Source organism: Etheostoma cragini, chromosome 20, assembly GCF_013103735.1.
Source record: "Etheostoma cragini isolate CJK2018 chromosome 20, CSU_Ecrag_1.0, whole genome shotgun sequence".
Lineage (NCBI taxonomy): Eukaryota > Metazoa > Chordata > Actinopteri > Perciformes > Percidae > Etheostoma > Etheostoma cragini.
The window spans coordinates 2,939,536-2,964,528 of NC_048426.1; the positions used below are offsets into that span (position 1 = coordinate 2,939,536).

Sequence of the window (24,993 nt, forward strand, 5' to 3'; positions counted from 1 at the left end):
CCCCCCCAAAAAAAGTGTAAAATGTGAAAAAAGTATTTCTCCCTCCATACGATGAGACCATGGCGTTACCTTCAATTTGCCGATGTTGGCTTCGATGTCTCGGATGACAGTTGACGGTGCGATCTGCTGTTGCCTCTCCACCTCTGGTAGTACCTTGCCCAACCAGGAAGTGACATCGAAGAGATCAGAGTTCAGCTTCTGCCACTGCTCCAGGTCCCGCTTGATGTCCATCTCGTTGTTGAACCTCTGCAGCTCCCAGCGCTCGATCACACCTGCGGAGACGTGGTTAATAAATCCTCGAGAACACTGCTGTAAATGTACCGGGTTCAGCTCTGCGTTTCTCCAGCTTTTAGTAATCTCTTTTTATTAGGGTTCAAACCACAAAGCGGTAGACCCTTTCTATGTTTGTCTGTTTTAGTTATTATTATTTGTAGTCTGCCTCGCCGGCTCAAATTCCCGTCAGCTGGAATGAGCTAGAAACATGAAACTTGTATCACACCGAGATCCCTCTGTTAGTTTACCCATTAATTAATGGTATGTGTCTTTTATGGCCTTGTATGTATTTTTTATGTTATTTGTGCCTACCCGGTCAAAGACTAATTTATGTCACTCATTATAGAAAATAAAGATTTTCTTATCTTAGAATGTAAGTGGGTTTAATTAAAGGGACGCTTTGCCAATTTCAATCTAGCACTGTCTCATCTGTGGGAGCAGGTTTAGATGAACGGTAAGTGTGTCCTTTGCACGTTGTCCGGCGGAGCTTTGTGCACTGCGACAGCGCACCTTGCATCTAAACACGCGGCTGTGACACAGAGTTGGATTTACATCTAAAAATATCTTTTTTTAAAGGGGCTAAATGCACCAAATAAATCCCCATTTAACTTATGTTGCAACAAGCAAGATGCTCGCAGAGAAGTCCATCCACTTCTGACACAGTAAGTCAGCAGAAAAAAAAGACAATTTTTGCAAATTCATTATTTGCAGGTTCTAGTTGCAAAATGTGTAGATTTACTGCTTGTCTCTCTTTCTTGATCAGTTTAAATGACATATGGGACTGTTGGTGGAATAAAAAGTAATCTGAAAACATCTGGGAACTTGGGCATTTTTCAAAATTTTTGACATTGTATGTACAGTACGTATCTACTCATTAACACTACATTTAATCCAAAAGGTAATTAGTACACTTATTATTAATGAAAAAATATCGTAGTTGCAGCATTTTATTACATCTCTAAAAATCTTATCAAGAAAGAAAAGCCTTAAAAGTTTCAACATGGCCTTTGTGAGGGGAAAACCGCAGGCTTATGGGAAAGTAGTATATAGTAATCTGTATTTTCACAAATGTCCTGCAGTCAATTTAATTCCATTGTATTTACAGTGTTCTACAGTGAGTTTTCTCGTACCTGTGCTGGTCTGCTTGTCGGCCGTACTGCTGGTCAGACCCAGGTCCTCCGGCTCCTCCTCGTCGTTCAGGAACAGCTGGACTTGCTTCACATTGCTGATGCTGCTGCTGCACTCAGATATCAGCTTAGCCTGAACACATACAAACACACAAACACACACACACACACACACACACACACACAGCTTTAGCCTACAACCGTCATCTTCAGTCATTTGTCAAGCTGGGTTTCAATTTCTTTGGACAATGGGTTTGGTTGGTTCGGTAAATGAATGAACAACACAGCCCAGTAACCAGCAACACGATCCACATTAGCCCAGCGCAAGTAGTGCATTGGGACTGAGTAGAGCATTTGAACTGCCAAACTAACTTATGCCACAACTAGTAGAGGGCTCTAGTTTTAAACTGATTATGTGTAAGGTTTTCATAACCCAATGTGTACTTGCTATGTATTCGACCAAAACAAAAAACTGTCCTGCCTTTGACTTCCTGTTATTACGTCTTTTTATTTTGGAATTTCGAATAAGTACCAAAATGGCAGTTTCACAGGATCTAAACAAAATTTTGAAGTGGCAGACATGTGGCATCATTTCTACCTACCTAGTAGGCCTACATTGTTGCTAGGCAGCAGCTTAGCCTCATATATAAAAAATATACTCTAAACCCTTTTTCTGCTTTTGACACAGCTGCTTTTGACACAGTGAACGACCAAATCTTCATTTCTGCACTCCTGGATCTGCGTGTCTCAGGCTCTGCACTCGCTTTGCTCATATCTTACCTAATAAATCAAACCTACCAGGTGACTTGGTGAGGCTCTACCCCAGGAACGTGCCCACTCAAAAATGGGGTTCATTAAGAATCAGTCCTGGGTCCCCTCCTCTTCTCTCTGTACACCAACTCTCTCGCGTCTGCCATTTACTCGCACAACTTTTCTTATCACAGCTACACAGATGACACCCAACTAATTTTCTCCTTTGTGGAGTCTGCAAATCAAGTGCAAGCACGTATCTTGGCCTGAGTGACTGACATTTCTTCTTGGAGGGCCACACACCATCTGAAACTCAACCATGACAAGATCCTTTTCCTTCCAGGGAAGGGCTCTTCTACGCAAGACCTGACTATAACAATTAGGGCTGAAACGATTAATAATTAATGTTACCAACGTTGTATTGCTCATGGTGTTTCCACAGGGAGGATAATTACTGTCACACACCGGGCTGATGTTGCTAGTGACACATGCCATGAAGACTGATTAGAAACTAAAGAAAGCGCGTAAGGGGCTAAGAGAAGAGACAGGCTGGAGAAACCAAAAGAAAGTATTCAAAGTTTGGACTCAGTTCAAACATAATTAAAACAAAAACTACAAAACTACAAAACCAAATTAGCTTAGCACAATAATAGCACAACGTCCATGCTTCAGCATCTCAACAGAAAACATCTAACTTGAGTTGTATGGACGATGAAACCACACCAAACACAACAACTACCAAAATCAAAGACAAGAAAACGTAGTGGTGACAACAGGTTGATCTAAAGACAAGACTTGTTGACTATCCCTTCGGAAAAGAAGCTGATACCACTGTCTCTCACTCTCTTTCTTCACGGAGAAACAACTGATCAATCTGATGAACCAATCTACTAGCATAGATAGAGGTGTGTGACATTGTAATCAAATATATAAATGAAAATACAGTAGGTTGAATATAACTGATATTAACATATACGCCTATATACAGATCAGTCTCAGGTTGAAACTTGTAGTTCTAATAGTTACGTTGCAGGTAATGTTCATGTATGTTGAATGTGTGCTTTAGTTTGAGGTTGTTATTGCATTTCAGAAAACAATGTGATATGGCACTTAATGTTTAGCTTTTTGAGAGATAATATTGTAAGCAATTTAGGCAATAAAAATTTTTCTTTTTCAAAAAATTAAACCAAACTATTGTATAGTATTGCTCTTCACTAAAACAAAAGAATTTATTATCCGATTACTTGATTAATCAATGGAATAATTGGTAGAATACTTAATTACTAAAATAATTGATAGCTGCAGCCCTAATAACAATTGACAACTCTGTGGTAGCCCCCCCCCCAGACTGATAGAAACCTGGGTGTGACACTTAATGACCAACTCTCCTTCACTGCCAAAATTGCTGCAACTACCCAATCATGTAGATACTACGATCAGAAGGATACGTCCCCTTCTAACGCACAAGGCAGCTCAGGTTGTACTACAGGCCCACGGACGGATCATCCCCAGCTTACATCTAGAATATGGTTAAAACCTATAACCCAACCCGCCCACTCCACTTTGCATCAGCCAACCTGCTTGCTGCCCCCTCACAGCGAGGGACAACTAATCACGCAACAAAATCCAGACTGTTTGCTGTCCTGGCTCCCAAATGGTGGAATGAGCTCCCTACTGAAATCAGGATGGCTGAAAGCCTCCACATCTGCCACCAAAGGCTAAAAACACATCCCTTCTGTAGTTTTAAATTGACTTACTTACTACTTAGTACTTGTTGTCTGGAGTCTGCAACTTCAAGGTTAAAAGTACTTAATTGGAAGTCGCTTTGGATAAAAGCGTCATGACATGTAATGTCATAATGTAAAAATGTGAACCACTACCGGCCTTTGGGAAAAGTCCCGACTCTCCCAATTGCCATTCAGCTACTGACGCCCGCTGTAAAAGAGTAACTTGTACACTTTGAATGAGCTACTTTTTACTTTTACCTGAGTGGAGTTGTATACCAGTCATATTACGTGTACAACCGCCCACCAAGAGCCTGGGTCTGTCCGAGGTTTCTGCCTAAAAGGAAGTCTTTCCTCGCCACTGTTGCACTAAATCTAGGGGAATTGTTGGATCTTTGTAAATTATAGAGTGTGGTCTACACCTACTCTGTTTGTAAAGTGTCTTGTTAAGATTTGATACTATGAATAAAATTCAACTGAATTGAAAAATTAAAGGATGTCAAAGATGTTGATGTCCTTACGTAGCCCTGCTGGTGGAAGGGAGTACTGCTGGTCTGTGTGGGAGACAAGCTCAAGCCCCGAAGTATTTCTCGGGGAACTCGTTTCCTCTCTGGGGAACTAGGCTGGTGCCAGCTGGGCGTGTCAGTCAATGACTTCACTGAGGAGAGAGAGACAGAAAAGGCAAAAAGTTATAGTGAGGTTCAAATCCAAACAACTTTTTAAAAAATAAACCAAAGACAAGGATGTAGAAAGAGAAAAACAAGTCTTGTGATTCACACAAACCACCTGACAAATGCCAAATGGGCAAAAACAGTATTATTAAAACATGAATGGATAGAGAAAGTAACATCCATTGCCACGTGCTTCATGTTTCTTCTTCTACTAAAGATTTGATCCGGGTAAACAAGCAATAGTTAGTCTTAAAAATGTTGAAAGCGGATGATCTGTCAATCGAGGTACAAATGTTGAGGGAAAATTTATAGCAATTTATTTAAAATTAGCAATTTATAAAGGAACAATTTACTGGGATAAGGTTAGAGGAGGCTCTAGGTTGTGCTTTTTGGCCAAGATCATGAAATTGCTACACTTGTTTTTCTCAAACAACTCTTTTCTAAACCTGCAACATGAATCCTATGCTTGAGCGTGAATGTCTGCCATGCATCACCTCCACGGTCCGCTACCTGCAGGTTCTAGTTGTACTTGATACACTAAAACAGAGATCTTCAACAGGGAGTCCGGGGCCCCGAGGGTTCAAATTATTGTTAATTGTTGAAATTTAAAAAAAATTCTAAGTCCTATTAGAATACGAAATATTATTAGCAAGTATGTAGTACCCAACTGCTTAAGGTAGTCACTAAGCCAATCTACAGATTCAGTTCATTCTAAGGATTCACTGTGTATGTGTGTATGTTTAACATTAAAACATAATTTATAAAATCATGCCAACTATTAGTAGGCTATTTTAATAGCTTAGTATTCTATGGAAAAAGGTCGAAGGCTTTAGGCTACCCTACATGTTACTGTGGGCCCAGTTTATTATGCAACTCAATTTATACAATATATGTAGTAGGGGGTGTCCCTGCTCCATCTCTCTTTTAAAACATGAAAGACCCCTGCAGGAAAACATAAAAAACCACATTAAAAACATGTTCTGCGATAAACAGCTGTTATCACCTGACAGAGCGCTGAAGAAGGTTGCCTCGTCGTCGTCCTCATGTGACGACGATCCTCCCACGTCCACCGTGTGGTCCCACTCCAGCGGGATAGAGTCCACGCTGATGGGAGTCTCACGTCCCGACCGCTCCAGAGGGGGGGCCAGGAGGTGGCACATAATCTGCCGTCCAGCTGACACTCCACCATATGTTGGGCCCTCTGCTTCCTCCTCCTTCTTCCTCCCCTCCCAACAGGACGTTCCGTTGGTTAGATCAGGGGAGTCCTCCAGGTCTGACAGTTCCCTGTCCTCCTCCATAACCTTCAAAAACATTAAAGAAAAAGTAATGAAGTACCAAACACAAACACCTACACTAAGGAGGGCGGAGCGGGAAATGTGTGTAGTAGACATGTCAGGGTTTCCTCCAGAAAAGTTGTTTAGCCCGGTGGCAAGTGTGTTTTTTCAATGAGGGCCCGGCTGGGGCCAGCCACACACTGATGACACATACGTTGTCATACTCAGATTCTAGTCAGAATATGAGTCTGATACTGCTCTAGTGGGTTGTGATTGTGCGGCATGTTCCAACCAAACCAGGAAAGAAAATTCCTCTGCCCTCATTGGATAGACCTACAACCAATCAGAGCAACAGAACGCAACACCAATAAGACAAGACGAGACGGTGTGTTGTCTCCTTGCACTTCGGTCCTAACTTTGGACTTTTACACTTGTTTGTGGCTGGATATATCATGTGGAAAATATATGTGGATAACGTTAGTTATAAAATATATAACTACTGCATTTAAAGTACAAGAAGTAGACATTGAGTTATTTCACTTTATAAGGTTGTAATTAATTGGGTGTAGTGAGTCTAACATCTTTAAAGGTTCTTATAGGTTGCTCTAGCCACTGAAATTAACATACCCTTAGGGCCCATTTTCCTGGCCCTTAAAAAATATCCTAGCAACTTACCGAGTGCCCTGATCAATGAGAAGAGAGCTGTCGTGAACGGGCGCGGCTGAGGTGGTACCTAACGCTGGGGCTATTCGGTTAGGTGCTGTTTCAGAGCAAGCTGGGTGGACGCCCGGATGAAGACAGTTAGAAGCTAGGCGAGTCTCTTCGCCACCAGCTTTACAGTCCTCTGTCATACCTAATAGGGTAATACCCATAGGCTTAGGAGGATCGGACCCTTTAAACGGAGAGCTGGTCCAGTACCCCCCTGGACAGGGGAATACCTAACAATCTAACAATATATAGTTATATAGTTACATATAGAGATGCTTGCTACAGTTGCATTTCTAGTGATGAATGGGCAAAAACAAGTTTTTTTGGGGCGCTCCCTCTCTTCAGTCACTCTCTCTCTCTCCACCATACAACGTTACCGGGCTTTCGTTGAGGCTCAGTCTAAAACTCTCCCATTTTGTACAGCTGTTTGTAACATACAAATAAAATGGATTATTGATCATTACATTTCTATAGTTTGTAGCTGACTTTAGCAGCTGACTTCTCTGTTGAAACAGGAGAGGTCTCTTACGTTCTAAAACCAGCCTATGCAATTGCTGAGTCACAGCGACATCCTCACAGCGACAAAGCTGGTTTGAATTGGGGATTTAAAAATTAATGCGCTGTCGATATCTTCTATAACAGACACGATGGCTAAGGATCCTTAGAATAAATTCTCCAGCGGCAGCCACCTTTCTTGTAAACAAATTTAACCAAATGTCTCTTTGGTGACGTGGTTGATTCTGTCACCTGTCCCTCAGCCCTGCCCTGATTGGTCTGGACAGCTCTTGTTCGAGCAGTCCAGACCAAACTTTCCAACCTGAAATGTTGTGGGCGGGGCTACTTTCAGCTGGTGTCCAGGCTAACAGAATCATGGACAGATTTGCAAAATTGAGAATTTAAATATTTAAAACGAAAATACAATTGCATAGGGCCCTACATTAAGTCAGTGCTGAAAGCTAACTGGACATTTGAAAATACGCAAGTCTTAAGTTTGCATCCAAGCCATCTTGCTGTAACTAGTAAATCTTGAAAATAAATTTTACAAAATAATTCCCAGTTGTCTAGCGGGTCGCAACTTAGGCCCGGTGGGTGACCAGACTTCCAAAACACAGGGAAATTCTGGAGAAATGTGTATGTGCAGTACTGACGGGGCATCTGTGGATGAGGCGGTGGTGGAAGCGGGCCACTCTGCCAAACACCTCCTGGCAGTACGAGTGCAGCTCCTCCAGCTCGTCCTCAATCAGCACGGCGTCCAAGGGAGCGCTCTTCTGGATCAGGTTCTCTCCGAACACAATCAGGGCGTCGATCTTGTTGGTGTTCAGGGTGATTTCCTGCTGGAAGCCCTGCAGAGGGGGACATAATAATAACAAAAATATAATACTAATAACACTAATTTATTTATTTAGCTCTTTTTACAAAACCTAAGGACACTTTACAGAGTTACAAGGGAACTAGAGCTAGGTGAGGTTGTAGCCTGTGGTGAACGGGGTGGGGGGGTGGGGGTCTGTTGTGGGGAATGGAGAGCAGGCCAGTGTCTGAGGACCGCAGGTTTCAGGGTGCGTGTATGGCTGTAGGAGGTAGTAGATGAGGACCCTGGCGGCAGAGTTTTGGGTGTACTGGAGCCTGTCTGGGGTTTAAATAACACAAGGGGAGCAGGAGACATTTGGGACATGTAAGGAGGCAGATATTAGCCATACTGTATCTCAACAGTGTGGGCTAATTTAGGACATATTGCAGGTTAGGGACTTACGTTCAGTTGTCTCATCTTGTCTTCGACGTCGCTCTCGGAGAAGTGCTCCACGTTGGTGAGCTGGAGGTCCATCTCCGTCAGCCAGACCAGGATCCCCTCCCGAGTTCCCTCAAAGTCTTCTCTCTGAGAGGTGAAGTGCTGCAGAAAGACAGAGAAAGACACAGCACATCTGTATTTGTTTTTTATACTACAGCAATATTTAAAAACAATATCATTAACACCTTATTGCTGACTTTGATCCATGTTGATTCCATCCGTGGTCTTGAGGGTGAGATAAATATCAAGGGGACGAGTTAGGCTGGGGTTTAGGGATTTTTAAATCCCAAAATATTGGATTCTTTTCATATTAAACAGATGTTCAAATATGCAAATAAGTCTAAATTTTAAACTGAATTTCAATTACAATTCTAGAGTTCCATAAACTTAGAAGTTGGGCCTTTGCAGGACTCAGCCTACATGAGGCAAACGCTGGTACTGGGTGAGCTAGAGGCCGCCCCTTGACCTTCTCACCTTGAGTCTGCGGAGAACAGAAGCCACCCTCTTCTGCAGAACATCCCACCTCTGGTTTCCCTCCTGCACCGTGACTTTGAGCTTGCTGGCGGCGTCGGTTCGGTTCTCCCGGACCAGGCGCCGGTACTGCTTGTTGACAAGCTCCAGCTGAGTCAAGCGCTCGTGAACCTGCCGCTGGAATGCCTGAGAGCAGAATGAAAAGACATACTAGTACAGAACTGGTCTCTCAAAAGATTAAAAAAATTTCCAGTAAAGGAGCCGCTGCAAGAGGTGCAGTCCGTGGATACTTGCAAAATGCAAGACAGCATTCAGGCAGTCCTCTTTTTCAGTTAAAGGCCCACAGATTTGGAACAGCTTACCATCTGATTTAAAAAAATTAACTGTTCACAAAGTTTTTAATACTAAGGTAAAAAAAAAATTGCAAAAAGTAAGTCACATGTTTTATACAGCACAGTATAATTTACGCTCTTCTTTTGATATTCTTAGTTTTTAGTAAATGCCTTTAGTTCTTTTCCTGAGTAACATAAGTCTGAGTTTGTTTTACTGTTGGCTTTATGTATGGATTTATTTGTATTTATTGCTTTAACTATCCGCTTTTCTTCCGTCTAGTCTGCTTTATCGTTCCTCTTTATGCATGTACTGTATGTGGCTCCTGCTCCGTGTTTGCTTTACTGTTAGTTATATTGCATCAGTGACTGCCTGTTTGTCTGGTTCAATTGTTAGTTTGCATGTCTATTTAATAATGTTTTACCATGTGTCATTTTTAAAAGCCTAACCAGGGACAAGGACTTCAAATAAAGAGAAGTCCCGTATACATTGCATTGGTTGCACTTTAGATGTAACAAACTGATAAAATAAATAAATACAAATGTATCAGTTAAAGTTCTTGAGCGGCCACAGAATTATTTTTAAGGTGTATTTTATCTGTTAACATGTCCATGTGGAAAATGATTTGTTGGAAAAACATCAAAAGAATCAAGAGAAAGTATACCAGAACATTATAGCGCATATATACAATGTAAAAATGTTACAGAAACCAATCATCTGTTTCCTGAAAGATATAGGGATTTAGCATAGTATGTCTGTCAGAAAGAGAGAGGGGGGGGGGGGTTTACAGAAGTGGCTTCTTAATAGAGAGGCATTTGGAATTTCTAATCCTAGATTTATAGTAGTCATGGTTAATCTGAAATGTTGCATTTTGTATAGAGTCATTTGAAAAGCTTGTTTTGTGTTTTGTAAGTATGGTAATTTTATATTTCTCTGATGAAAACTCTTCTTAGAACAGGAATATACATATCTTTTTTCTTAGACAGGTGAGTAGGAGAGGGACAAACAGGTCCAAAGTTGAAAACAAACTCCCACTTAAGAAAGATCAATGTGTTTCTGTACTAGACCTTCATCAGGCAAATACTGTAAGACACTGAGAAGCCAACTTTAGTAGGAAGTGGCTGTAGGTCTGCACCAATCACATTCTCCACATGACCCTAACACAAATACCGTTACACTCACAAAAAGATTATGAACTCAAAATGCCAGTGGTCAACCAAAAGCTCTGATCAAAGCCCAAGCCTGGATTTCTGGCAAGAAAGCAAATATTCTTTTTTTTCTGTCTTATACATAAAGTCAATATCCAGTCTGAAAAGTTAAAGATGGCTAAAGCAGCAGATGTCCTCTAACAGCTGATCGGGACCAATAACCGCATTTCCCAGTCACTTTATGGTGGTTCTAACCATTACGCTTCTAGAACTTCCATTACAGTCAGTATGAAGGTCACTGGTCTACACTGGATCCCAGAGTCCAGATTATCAGACGCTAATCTGTGTTTCTAATCCAGAGTGACATATGGAAGGTCAAAGGTTACTAGCTCTGTGTCTCAGAGCAACAAGACACCTGAAGCTCAACTCACACAGTGACACAAAAAACTCTCCAGCAATCATCCGAGTACACTAACCCAATCTCGTGCAGCAGGCATTTTTGCATTCCTGCTATTTCATTTTCTCATAAAATAAACAACAACTAACTGGTTACAACCAGATGTTAGACACTTCCAGTAGTCAAAATTGTACAGTGTAAAGATAAATATTCATAAATATTATAAAATATATATTTAATATAATAAAATATTAATCTTTTGGATTTTAAGGAGACAAAAAACAAAAAATAAAGACAGCTGATTACCTTTCTTATAATGGAATTTCGGTTGGATGAGATGCTAATTTGTTTCGCAACATTAATTAAATTTTATTTAGTGTCAAATCATTACAGGAGTTATTTAAGGACACTTTACAGATAGAGTAGGTCTAGACCAATCTATACACTCTATGCTCAAGTCAATAAACCACCACTCAGATTTCCATTAGATATGTGGTGAATATTTTCTGAATCAGGCCTGTTAAGGTACTTTGTTTTATTTTCCTTTTAATGCATTTCTTGTGTCCACAAAAAACTTAGACCTGTATGTATTTGTTAAAGGCAAATTGTATCCTAAAGACTAAAGAAAAGATCAATGTTTCTCGTCCTTGGGTCAAAAACCTACTGAAATTCACTGAGCACAATCATGTTAGTAACTACATTTGATTATGATAAAGCTATGAAAAATTAAATTCAAACAACTATTTAACCCTAAAGGGCAATTCAATTTCCAAAAAGACAAACAGACAAGAAGAAACAATATTGCAATCATTAAATCAACCAACATGTCAGTATCAGCAGGTCTACAAATGGGAAACCCAGGCAAGATAATATAGCAATATAGCACCACCCTGATGGAACTAAAGAGAATCTAAAAGAACGCACTGGGCTCAACAGAGATGGGGGCATTAGGTGTAGCTCCTGGCCTAATTTTGCCAAATTTTGATATATGGTTCCAACGCTGATTTTATATCACTTTATGCTTGATAGAGTCATTTTAAGCAGAATGGCAACCAAGAACAAAAATCCAACGCAGCGATGCAGATGCCACTGCAGAGGCACTAATGGAGAAAAAGAAAAGCTGACTCAAACCACGTTTTCTCCGATTCAGTTTCACATTCAACAGATAGGGATCGACAACGACAAGAAGCTAACTGCTATCCATGCTCAGCTAGTATCTCTAACTGCAAGCCTTGGCTCTATCAGATCTAACGTGGACAATCTACAAATACAGAGGAAAGCAACTCAAGTACTTTTGACAGTCATGGCCACGCTTCTCAAGACCTGGAGGTGAATCTGGCAGATATAGTGGACAGAAACCGAAGATGCAACATCCGCATCATCGGGCTGAAAGAGGGGCTAGAAGGCTCTAATGCTATTCAGTATCGCTCACGCTCCCTGCCTACGTGACTGAGAATATTGGCAGATGTTCAGATTTGAGCCCCCGAATTTACAGTGATTGCCCAAAGAAGAATACCACTATTAATCGCACATTGATTTACTACGCTACACAACCAGGCAGGTGATCCTACAGGCTGCACAGAAATCTCAAGGAAGGCTCCCAGTACGGAGCTTTCACCTCCACTAAGGAAGCTGAGGAATACAGGCCATTACTTGGTTCAAGTCTCCTATCCAATGTGCTTGCTTGTTTTTTGTTGAAGAGAAATGTGTTTATTTAAAGTCAATTTAGTGCAGAACCGGTGGCTGTTTCAACCAGGTAACTATGGGCTGCTGTTCCTTTTTGCTAATCTATGTCCAATCTTGATCACAGATCTACTTTGAGTGTGAGTCTTCTGGCCCTCCTCTCGCTTTCCCTTTTGTGTCACTGTCTCATCTGTTTTTGTTCTGTGTCTTACATGATCTGTGTGTTGAGGGACTTAACTTTGGATGCACTATTGTTAGGATTTAACAAAGTGAAAGGCAGTAGCTTGCTGCTTTTTACTACCTAACCCTAACCCTATCTACTTTCATTTAGAATAACGGGTGATCTAACATTTTTATCTGGGGCCGTTGTGGTCTGAATTCACCTCACAAGCAAGCAAGCACCCTAGCCGTATTTAAAAAGAGAAATGTTGACATTGCATTATTACAGGAGACACATTTGCAACAGACTGATACCAGCTGCTTAGCAAACAGATTCTATCATACAACTGCATTCTCCTCAGCAAGCTCAAAAACAAAAGGAGTGGCCATTATTGTCAAAAAGAATCTTCCGCTTAAAGTTGTGCCCTCTTGGTCAGACAATACAGGCAGAATTGTGATTTCTACAATAGTATAGTTTTAGGAAAATCGCACTTGTGTCAGGTTATGCACCTAAAAAATGTTATGCAAGTTTCTATGGTACACTCACCAATCAAATGTTGGTCTGCTCTAGCTTTTCCAAAGTTTTAGACACAGATATGGTGATAACAACAGCTCAAAACAATGTAAAGAAGAGATGCAAAACTACCACAAAAGGTACACAAACCGACAACAAAGGGAGAGAGAAATGACCATAGAGACCCAAAACAACCTAAAAGAAAAACTAAAATTACCAAAAAGAGACACAACATGACTACAAAGAGATGGGAAATCCCACAAAGAGACAGTATCCCACAGCACAACACAAAATAAGGGCATTTTTATTTTTTTATGGAAAAACTTAACATTTTCTTGAGGATTTACGCCTAAATCTATTTTTCCAGTATTCTGCCAAACTCACCTCAAACTTCTTGAGCTCCTCCTTGGCGCTGGTGTACAGGGCGCCAGCAGAATCCGGACTGGCTGCGGTCTGCTCAGCTGTCTTCAGCCAGTCTTCAAAGCGAGAGAAGTCATCCAGGAACTTACACCAGAGACGCCAGGTCTCCTCAATCCTGAGGGACAAACAACAGAGGGGGCAAAATTTGTTTGTGTGTGTGTGGTTAAAGGAGAATTCTGGTCAATTCCAACACGTACCTCTGTTGCTTGTACATTTAGAGTACGGTCAGTGGAGAGAAAAATGAAACCAATCGGTGCTGCCTACACCGTGTTATCCTCCTGCTAGAGTTAGCACCCAGAAGGCTTAAACAGGGCAAGTTTTAAATGTGTTTTTAGCCTCTAAGCATGTTCAATATGTCATCACAAGTGCCTACCCATGTGCAGTTATTCCTTCCAAGTGAACTGATCATCATATTAGTAAAGGCGGTAAAGTAGAGAGCTTACAGTGATTCCTTCTGAGTGAATACAGTGAATCTGACTGCTGTAGATGTGAAAGAAATGCATGAAAGTTGTGCTCATTCATCTGTGTTTAGTTCCGGTGTTGACACTGCAAGCAGTGCTTCAGGACCATCTGCAAACTACAACACCGAAAAGAAATTTATTAATTACTTATTATATAAGTAATTGCTGTAGTACAACTAGCAGGAGACAAGTTATAATTGAGGTAAGTTTGGAGACACTACCTTATTTAATAATTAAATAGATAGTCTGCATAATTTAGTTTTATCTCTTTTCTGTGTTGTAGTTTGTAGATGGCCCCTAAACTCTCTAACTGCCATCTCAACACGGGCACTAAACAGAGCTGAATTAACACAACTTTTATGCATTTCTTTCACATCTACTGGAGTCAGATTCACTGTGTTTACTCAGAAGGAATTACTGCACATGGCTAAGCACTTGTATTGACATTTTAAACATGTTTAGAGGCTAAAAACATGTTTAAACTTGCCCTGTTTAAACTGTAGGGTGCTAACTGTAGCAGAAGGATAAGTCGGTGTAGGCAGCCCTGATCGGTTTCATGTTTCTCTCTGACAGACCTTCACATTTACAAACAACAGAGCTACATTTTAAAAACGGTCAGAATTCTCCTTTAAGTAATATGTTCCATAAATCTTGTTTGTTCACGTTCAATTCCTGTCTCTGTTTCTGCATTGAGTCCAAGTCTGCTAACCTTAACACATTTTATGGCATGATGAAGCATTAAGACACAGTCTGAGCGATCACCTCATCCTCCTCTCCATGGACATGGCGCAGATGTTCCTCCAGCGGCGGTCCAGGCTGCGGGTGGTCTGCTGGATCGAGTCGTTCTCCGTGTCGCTGCCGCAGGCATCGGCGTCGTGGAGCAGGATGTCGCAGAGCGTCAGCACTGATGTCACACTCTCCGTGTGCTGCTCGATGTCCCGCTGCAGCTCCTGTGGGTCCAATGGCACATTTGGTAAATGTATCATTACAACGATAAAGATCAGATGAAAGATCGAGGTGCACGTTTGAAGGATCCCTGGTATAGTCTCTTTGAGTTTGAGTTCTCAAAACAGTTTTCATTATGGGTTGCTCAATTAAAGCAACCCATAATTTAGCATTCGTTCCTGAGTGTAAGGCTACTCAATTATGGCGGGAATATTTTGGTCAATATTGAAATTGTGATTATTTAACGTAATTACTCGTTGACTTTTGAAAGTGTTGCATTTGTTGGAATAAAAAAAAAGCAGTAAAACAGTCAACAGTAAAAACACTTTTTTGTTTGAACTTTATTTTCTTATTTAGAACACAAGACAAAATAAGAACATAAAAACGCAATGTGCCAAATAATCAGGGTTTTTCTTGGTTTTTCTCGATTACTGATTTTTTGATCGTTAGGAGCCAAAATCATAATCACAAATAAATATTCAAGCACAGTACAGCAGCAGAATGGAGAGTCCTCAAAGCTGAAGTGGAGTTACAGCAGGAGAAAACAAGTGTCTGGATGATTTTCCCTGTCAGCCGCAGAGTTGTCCTGAGGGATTATTTTGCTAGATTGTGATTTTTGGTGTCTGTGTCTGTGCAAGAGAGAGAGAGCCAGAGAATCAAATTTGTTTGTTAGAAGTTACAACTCTCTGGGTTGCCATGGTGATAGATAAAAGCTTAAAGAGCCCATCCATGCGGGAGTCATTTTAGCCGTCCTTCATCCACTAATGGAGAGACCTGCAGCCTTTTTTGAGAAGCCGTCTCTTTCAGCCATCCTGGCTCTGCGCTCCGTTTCTTTCTCAACTTTTACTTTTTTCTGCCTGTCTGTCATACATCTCCCTCTCTTTCATGAACCTTTTCTTTTTTCAATCATTTACTCTTTCCTTGGATATGTATCTGTCTAATTTCAGACAACGTAAGTATTTTAAGTGTTTTTGGAGAGGAGAGAAAATGATTAGCGAGAGATCATCAATGCTAGGGTTGGGCGATGGTTTTTATTGTTAAGTTTGTCAAATCATAGCCGATATGGGGTCACAAAAAATAATTAAAAAAAGAGCTTCCTTTCAAGAGTCTGTGTGTCAGTAAATGGCGCTACCATGACCCAGCATTTTATTCCGTTCAGTGTGTACATCCACAACATTTCACTTCCTGGATTGCTTCGTTGCCGCCAGAAATTTTACCGGATATCACTCTTATCGGACGTACAGTATGTCCGTTACCTTACGCTTTCTTTGTGTTGGAATTTTAAACTATTGTGGATTGATACTTGCGTTGATACTTGGGATCAAAATCTTATCTGAATTGGTGTTTTATTTAATCAATGACCGATAAAGGTAATTGTTAAAAGGTGTGCTACTTTGGTTCCGCTACAGCTCTTTCAGCAGTCTGCAACACTTGCAACTAACTGTTGTTTGTTTAGACTTCAGGAAGCTATTTTTGTACTGATTTATTGTTTTTTTGACTGTGTATTATGCTTAGTGTTTAAGTTTTATTACATACTTGCCCGAAGTATTTAACATTTAACTTTTGTGTTGAAGTTTGTATCATTACAAAATGTGAATTTTTACTGTAAAAGCATATTGGTTCCAAATATCCCATCTCGATCTCATAAACTACAAATAATCAGTATCAATATCCGCCCTGAAAAAACAATATTGGTCGATCCCTAATCGATACCTGATCCAACCGCCAATGGACATGTGCCTTATCAGAGCATCAACAAATTGAGTTAACGTTTTGTGAAAACTCATCTCTCTGTGACATCTCTTTCCTCACTCTCTCATACCAGAAGCCTTTCTCCTTTCTGTAAAGTAGCACTACGGCAGACTGCAAATGGACTAACAGGCTGACGTCCATTTCCTTTCTTTGGACCGCCGGCTGAGGCCGAGCTATCGTGCATTTAGCGTCTCTCGGCCCTTTGTGACAGCTTCCTCCTTCACAAATACCCCTCTTCCTGCAGCTTGCTGAGATTTTACTTTGCAGCACACATTACTCTACTCTACTGTTATTATGCTGTGAACCACAACAGGGTAGCCGGAACATAAAGGCTTTAAAAGCAGTGAGGTACTTCCTTCCCCAAAGTCCACTCAAAGTGCGCTGCGGTGTCTCCCCTCAAAGTAGAGTCTCCATTCTGCCCTGCACCATCGTAAAACTTTTTAAGCCTTTAGTTAATCTCACTAGTTATAGGTGTGCAAAGTCTGAGGAGGAGCTGGTTCCATATTCTTTACCGCTGTGAATTACCATTTGGAAGTTTTCTTTCACTTGTCAAAACGAATAAACTTTATAATAAATTATACTCACAGTAAAATGTAGTGAAAGTATATTTCTGCATTTTAACCTAGCCTTAATATTAGGATGTAGTCGACATAGAGCATCTGGGCAAGAACTTGGGGTTTAGTGGCTTGCTCAGCGTTACTTTGACATGAGGCCGGATTGAACCGCCAACCTTGAGCCACAAGCCACCCTTCTATCTAAAAACAGAATGTCTCCTGTTGAGTTTTAATAATTTACCTTTGTTCCTAAGACCTTTTTTCTGTCAGTCTAATTTGGTGAATGGCTCAAAACACAACAAAACCAATGAGCCTCAGTCACTGTGGGGTTGGAGTCACTTAACATTGTCTGAGAAGCACTTTTACAAGCAGGGCCCTGAACGCCTGATGAAAATTTCTGCCACCTTGCTTCTCTATTGAACCGCAGCGGACTTGACTTCCAGTCTTGATCTTCATCACTATGGATGTAGAACTGGAACTGGAGAAAGCTCCACATTTTCCTCTTGATGCAAATCCGTCTGCTCCATCTTTTGATTCCTGTGAGAGTTTGGTCTCAGTTTTTGCCTCTGCTCAAGTCACTGCTGTAGACCACCCTGACAAACAAAACTCCTTGCTACCCCCTTCCTGGAATTCCAACTTCAGTTTCCCACCTTTTGGATTCAGTTAACTCCTCGCTAGCAATGTTCAAGTTTGTAATAGTCACGCATTGCCAGGCCTCAGCGCCACAGCGCTGCAGAGGAGGGTCTGGCTAGTCCACACAGCCTTCCGGGATGGGGGAAAAACTTGCTCTGGTTTGATGGCATTTCTTTAAACCAATCACAATCGTCATGGGTGGTGCTAAGCAACGAACAGAGCAACGGGGCCTCTGCAAAATAGCCTCTGGAAGGAACTTGTTTTAGTTGAATATGTACTTTCAAAGGTTGTTTTGATTTTCCCTGCAGAGAGAGCAGTTAACCATAGTCCTCGTAAATTGACCGGAGTTTAGAAGGTAACAAACATCCGGCCAAAGTGAAGGACAACCGGAGGAATTTCAGGCGGCACCTGAACAATCCGGAAATGAAACGTCCTCGATAAAGACTAAGTTTGTAATAAATCTTCCTTCAACTATACTCCTGCCTCCTGTCCCCCCCTCGGCCTACCTGCTGCTCAGCCAGTTTCATTTGGATCTCGTCGCTGTGGCAAACGTTGTAGACCAGCGGCTTGGCCAGCTCTGCCTCTATGCGAGACAGCCACGTCCGCAGGTTGCTCATGTTCTTGTCCAGCTGCTGCACCGTCACCAGTGTCTCCTTTAGCTTCCTCACCCTGCAGAGGGAAAAATGTCACGTTATATAAGGTGTCGCTGGAGTTCAGCTGGTCAGAGATGATGAATGCTGAAACTTATGTTTCTCTGATTGTCCTCTCTTCTACATAACAAGTATGAAGAAAAGCCTGCACAAGAACAAACCGGCAACATAACCTCCTGGGGTGTTACTAGGTCTGGGTAGCAAATTCGATTCGACTTTTTAGGCACCAACTAAATTGCCTTTAAAGTACTGAGTATCGAAAAATGCCTCGTCATTCAATACCCAATTTCAATACCTAAGGAGTAAATCTCATCAGTGTCTGTGAGCCAGTATACATGCAGAATGCTAATAATGTTTCTGATTGGCATAAGTACTATTGGCATAGTGTTACACGTTGTAGAGGCAGGCAGAAAAAAACTGTACGTTACACAAAAAGAAAGGGTTCACAGAGTAGGAGCACGAAAATAAACAAAACAATTTGTGCCGTAACGTGTAATGTTGAAATTTCTCTTTGTTTTATAAAATTGGGATCGAAAAAAATGAACGTTTGGGAGCTGGTATCAAAGTCACTGTATCGGTACGAGAAATATTTAAACGATACCCAGAACTACTCTATTATGAAATTATTTAAAACTTTCATACAGCTCTAATATCCTCAATTTATATCTTTCCTGCAGAAAACTGAGGGTTAAATCCGCAATTTGTGCATATTTTCTTTAAAGCTATAGTAAGTAGTTTATGTCTCCCCCATGAGGAATTCTAAGTTATAACAACAAAACCATCGCTGTATCCACATAATCCAGCCTTACGCAATCCCACCCCTCCTCCACGCAGTTGCTAGTATGCATTGAGGACACGGTGGATTGAAAAAACATGAAGGACTTTTCAGAAGCAGTAATTATCTTCACTGGAGTTCCTTTGCAAGTAACTTGCTAAACATAGACATACTGAGAAATCCAGAGTGATTAGCAACTCATTTGGCAATGGCTTGAATGTACCAGACATTCGTTAATTGTCGTCCCCATGAGGAATTCTATGTAATGACAACAAGACTGTCCACATGGCGCAAGCTTGTGGTGATCGCACCCCAACCCACCCTCATCCACCCGCTTGCCAGTAGCTTAACCCGTCAAATCAAGGAGGACACAGAGTATTAAAAAACATGGACTCTTTAGAAGAGGTGATTATCTTGTAATTTTGATGTCTTCTTTGTTCCCCAAGTTTTATATCATAACAGAAGTTATCTCAGGACACTTTACAGATATAGTAAGTCCAGACCACAGTCTCTCAATGTTTTGTAGAGGTGGTGTAAAAGACGTCAATCAAGCTTTAGTGCACAAATGTCGCCGGATTGCACCATTTTGTAAACATAGCCAGACTAACATTAACATTGCAAAGATTTTTTTACATCTCTTAAATCGGCAGGGGATATTTTACATTTTTCTCATTGACAATATGCTTTCCATGAAAACACTAATGTATCCACTAACACGTATTGTGTGTGTATCAGAGTGGGATATTTCTTCTTCCTCTGTGCCATGGAGCTCCATTGTTGTCCAAAGACTATTAAAATCAATTGAACTGAAATTGAAAAGAAGCCATTTTCCCAGTTTAAACACATCTGATGCACTTTCTCTCTGACGTGAAAGGAAAACAATCAGAGTGGGGACACTTTGAGATCCAGGGTGTGAACACATCCTCACATCATGGTGCAGAAATGTCGAGCGTGGCCATCCACAGTGACAAACACACCCATCACCCTGCCATTGTTAACACAATGCTGCAGATTAGCACTGGGGCATCTCTGCATAGTGTGTGGGAAGTGCTGCTATCATACTCACGTATGACACAACAGGAGCCATTACAGTCTGACCTACATCTGAGTGAGAGACTACATTCCAGTTCAGCTCTCAGGTCAGTTCACAAACCATCACAATGACAATTAGAGCCGTCCACCAAAATCTACCGCTTACAGTGTGTAAAGAATGCAGACATGTGTGTAAGTGTGAGTGAGTGTGTGAGAATGAGACTGCACTAGAGACACACACAGTTCAGTGTGTAATTGCCCTTAAAAAACTCTGATTGTGACACTCGTGCACTGTGTGTTCTATAAATATTAATTAGTACAGTGTAAATCACACTGACAATGACATTCAGAGCAGTGGAGGAATCTTTTCTCAGCCCACAAATTATTGGATTTTCTAACACCTCGAGATGGAAAAACTTTTTTCGCTTTTTTTGAAGTTCAAGGCTGGGGATTGCCGGAGTCGGGATGCAGCCTTTCCGAAGTCAGTGGAAAATACACACACTGACTTTAATGAAAACCTAATGACTCTAATGCCGTTCCGGAGCGGATGCGCAGCCGTTACGTGTAAATTGAAGAAGCTCTGTTCTCCAGTTAAAATTGTACATTTTTCCCATTTTTTTACAATTTCAGCTTTCAACAAACCAACACCTTTTTCATCTTGTTAAAATGCTTTTAAGAGATACTAAAATAGGTTTTTCATGTGATTTTCTGAGCCTCTTGTAAAGAAATATACAGTTTTTTTCTATAATTTATCCCCCCCCCAAAAAAATCCCCAACTTTAGAGAAACAGGAGGACAACAATATTAAGGTCAGTGCATCTTGTGGTACAGTAAGACGCAGGTTGTGCACTTTAAACAAACATCACAATATTTTCACAGATTAATGGTGATGTCCTATTAACATTAGCAAAATTAACAGATTAGTGTATTAAGTATGTATTATTATAAGCATCCCCATCAGCTGCCGCCTTGACGTGTGTGTGTGTGTGTGTGTGTGTGTGTGTGTGTGTGTGTGTGTCCGTATGCATGTTTGATGCTTGTTCAGATACTATTCATGGAGTCTTACTATTCACAGTCCAGCAGAATGATGTAACAACAAGCAGCTGTCATCCAAACGTGGCTTAGCTGGGTCATGCTTTACTTTCTGGCCACAGAGAGGCAGGGAGAGGGAAATAAATAAATGTGACATTTTGAAATACAAGTCCGCTCAAGCATCATCAGAGTAGGAATCCAAAGCCTAGACTGTAAATATTAATATTAACAGTCTATTGTACCAAAGTCATTTTATCCTGTGCTGAAAGGAACACTGGTACACTGGCGCTGTTGCTTTGGAAATGACAACATCTGGTTTTTGAATATGAAAAAATGTTTCATTTATATTTGAGATATTTTATATATATATATATATATATATATATATATATATCTATATATATATATATATATATATATATATATATTACATTTCTCTAACCCCGTCTTGACCATGAAAAGGAAAAAAATACCTTCTATTTCAATTTCAAATTTTAAAACAAAAATCAAACAACCATTAGGTTTTTTGTTTTTTAATACCTATTTATGAAATGAAAATATCTATGAGTGAAAGATACACCAACCCAATGCAACATCAGTGACATATTAAAACATGCTGCTGCGTAGCATGGATCGACATGTATCCACACACACACGCACACGTGAACACACACACACGTGCACACACACACACACACACACACACACACACACACACACACACCTAAATACCGACACATGCAAGACTACTCGAGCTAGCTGTCTCAATTGAATCTGCACTGCATGCGTTTGCCTGTCTACATGCCTGCACAGACAAAGCCTGGCCCATCCCCCTTTGCTCCAGCTCTCTGTGTCTCCCTCTTCTCCTCCTTCTACTCCTCCCTCCTTTTTATTACAACAAAACAGCTGATTTGCTCCCATATGGCCCGCCAGCCTCCTCAGTCTCATGCTGGCCGGGTACAATGAGGACGAAAGCTAGGCTACTTACGGGCTGCTGAGGAGGCTACTCCATAGTGATGTCTTGTCCGCTAGCAAGCACTACCCCCCCTCCCCCATCCCTGCAGTCCGCATGTCTCCTCTCCTCTCTCCAAACATCTGGATGCAAGGACACACCGTAACAGGATCTCCGTTGGAAACAACCAGCAATTATTTTCATTATAGATTCATGTGTTGATTTTTTTTTTTTACAATCAATTTTTATCAATAAATTAATTGACTAGTCTGAAATGTCCCATCTCATTCTCCCCTTTCATCCTGTCTTTTTTTTTTTTTAAATACACAGAGTTTAACAATAAGGGGTTGCCCAATGACCCAGGGCAAGTAAAAAGCCACTTAGGACATATTTATTATAACAACCCACAAAAAAAGAGTTTCAATCATTTCTGATCATCAATGTATCATAAATGATATTATACAGTTTAACATTTATTTCCTGGTCTTTTAATAAACACTCCTATGCTATCAGTGTTAAGTGTTTGCATAAAACATTTCTCAGTTGCAGTTATTGTAGGTTTAAAAAAAAAAAAAAAAAAAATGTTCCACCTCAAACTCTTTGAAACAGTGGAAAAAACCTGACTTAAAATGTATGAGGACAAAGAAATTATAGATCGAAACTAATTAAAAAAAAGTATTTGTATAGGGGCCAGTAGAATCTTTTTTTACTTATCCATGTTAAACCCCAATACAGATTTCTTTTTGTTCTATTAGATAGTCATTGAATCAGACAGTTTAAACAAGTAAGTGCGATGAATTTTAAGACAAAAATCCTAGAAATAAAAATTTCAAAAGTGTGTGCAAGTCTCTCTCTGGGTCTCTTTATATTTATGTTTGGCAGGACCAAAGATCGTCTTTGAGGCATTTAAGAGTAGAAGAAGTACATAATTTAGGCTGGAAACAAACCATCTGTCAAACTGTAAAAGTACTTATCCTGCAACAACAAACAGCGGCAACAAGCAGGAACAAAAAAACAGAAGTCCATTAAAGTTAGTCCAGGTTACTTGTGCAGCTGTCAACTGCTGTTACTGTTATGGGATCTGACCTCGGACGGTACGCCAACAGGGCTGAAGTTGCTGATGCAGACAGAACCAGCAGGGAACCTCAGTGTGGAAAACCTCCATCTGCCACCTTCTTCCATTTCAAATAAAGTAACCCTGGGATTCAGTGCACTAAAGGCAAGCAATGCATCACAGGACTGAATGATAAGCGCAACAACAAATGGAGGAGAAGTAATGACAAATACACAGAAAGAAAACCATAAATCTAAAGCCCCTTTCACACACGGATAAAACAACATTGCCGGCTTCACCAATCTGTTACAGTAACAGACATGAGCTACAATGACCACCTGATATTTGGCACCTGGTGTAAGGGACAGCAGTTGCACGTCTGACAAAACAGCACATGTTAGAAAATAATAATATCAAGGAGGGGTGTTTGGACAAAGGACAAGGACACTTTCCACTAGGCCTCCACCTGATGATTATATTTATATTAATAAAACTGCTGATTATTTTCTAAATTAATTGATAAATCGTTGTTTATAAAACATCGGAAAATAGCAAAAGAAATATCCATCTCGGTTTCCCAAAGTCCAAGGTGATTTAAATGTCATGTGTTGTCCAAAACCCAAAGGGCTTCCGTCTAATATGGCACACAACAGAGAAAAGCAGGAAGTCTTCATATTTGAAAGGATATGAGGATGTTGCCAGTTCTGACCTAATTAGATTGCTTTGCTGTAAAAGTTACTTGGAGCACCAAAAGATTTGTGTGACAAGCTGCTTGCCTGAAAGTGTTGGAAGCTTTATACCTAAACATCTGCAGGAGATGAATAAAATATCCTTCAGTCCTCATAGCAAGTGTCAGTCATCTCATCAAACATGCTCAAACACAAACAAACACACACACACACACACACACACACACACACACACCATTCTTCGTCTCACAATCCTGTGTTCAGACTTAACAAATGACTGTGTTTACTGAGCCAAGCCAGCAACATGGGAAGTGTGCCAGCTTCTCCATGGCGACAAGATCTACAAGCACTTGGGAAGAGAGTGAACACTGTGTTGTCTATATGTCAGCATTAAATTGCCAAACAAAATGACATAAACAAAATGGAAATGCTCCACTTCAAAAGTAACGACTCAACAAACTGCAGTTTAGAAAAAAAAAACTCTGTGTGACAATGAAGGCAGGATGTTTCCTGGACCACGTTTTTTCAAAGACAAACATCTGCCTTGTGTGCGTCTTATTCAGACAAAGAGGGAGAAAGCATAGTGGCCCCAGTTGGCCCCCGAGGCTGAGGGCCCGGTGGCACAAAGGCTCGTGTCAGCAGACGGCAGCTGCTGGGCCGGGTGACGGAGCACCCAGTTTGTTTTGGGGGACAAAGGCGAGCGGCCGACCAGTACCAACGCATCTAATCCCTCTGCAAGTCAAACCTCAGCAGTCATCTGCCGTAACTTAGTTTGGAGAGATGCAGACAAAGGCTGTGGGATGGACATCACTGACTCTGAATCAACTTCAACTCCATTGCTGCTTATGAAAACTGGAAATGACACATTAACGAAAACACTGACTCACTTCACGCCTGTGAAGTAAGCTTCTTTTCTGCTTGTTGTGCAGATGAAGAATATGATGAAAAAAAAAAATTGTGAAATAGAGAGTTGTTAAGAGTGAGAGACTTTACTAGTTTATTGATAGTCACACCGATCATTTTAAGAGGA

At 40.8% G+C, this 24,993-nt stretch overlaps 1 protein-coding gene across 1 annotated transcript in view; it reads right to left on the minus strand.

Moving 5' to 3' along the window:
- Positions 1 to 24,993, minus strand: part of LOC117936251 (nesprin-2-like) — a 208,747-nt gene that overhangs the window by 5,205 nt on the left and 178,549 nt on the right. The window contains exons 115-124 of the mRNA XM_034859128.1: positions 18,287 to 18,449; positions 14,659 to 14,846; positions 13,400 to 13,550; positions 8,788 to 8,970; positions 8,278 to 8,415; positions 7,676 to 7,870; positions 5,549 to 5,846; positions 4,396 to 4,532; positions 1,404 to 1,533; positions 70 to 272 (exon numbers count right to left, since the gene is read on the minus strand). Coding sequence (XP_034715019.1) covers positions 70 to 272; positions 1,404 to 1,533; positions 4,396 to 4,532; positions 5,549 to 5,846; positions 7,676 to 7,870; positions 8,278 to 8,415; positions 8,788 to 8,970; positions 13,400 to 13,550; positions 14,659 to 14,846; positions 18,287 to 18,449 — 1,786 coding nt within the window. The remainder of the gene's footprint in view (positions 1 to 69; positions 273 to 1,403; positions 1,534 to 4,395; positions 4,533 to 5,548; positions 5,847 to 7,675; positions 7,871 to 8,277; positions 8,416 to 8,787; positions 8,971 to 13,399; positions 13,551 to 14,658; positions 14,847 to 18,286; positions 18,450 to 24,993) is intronic.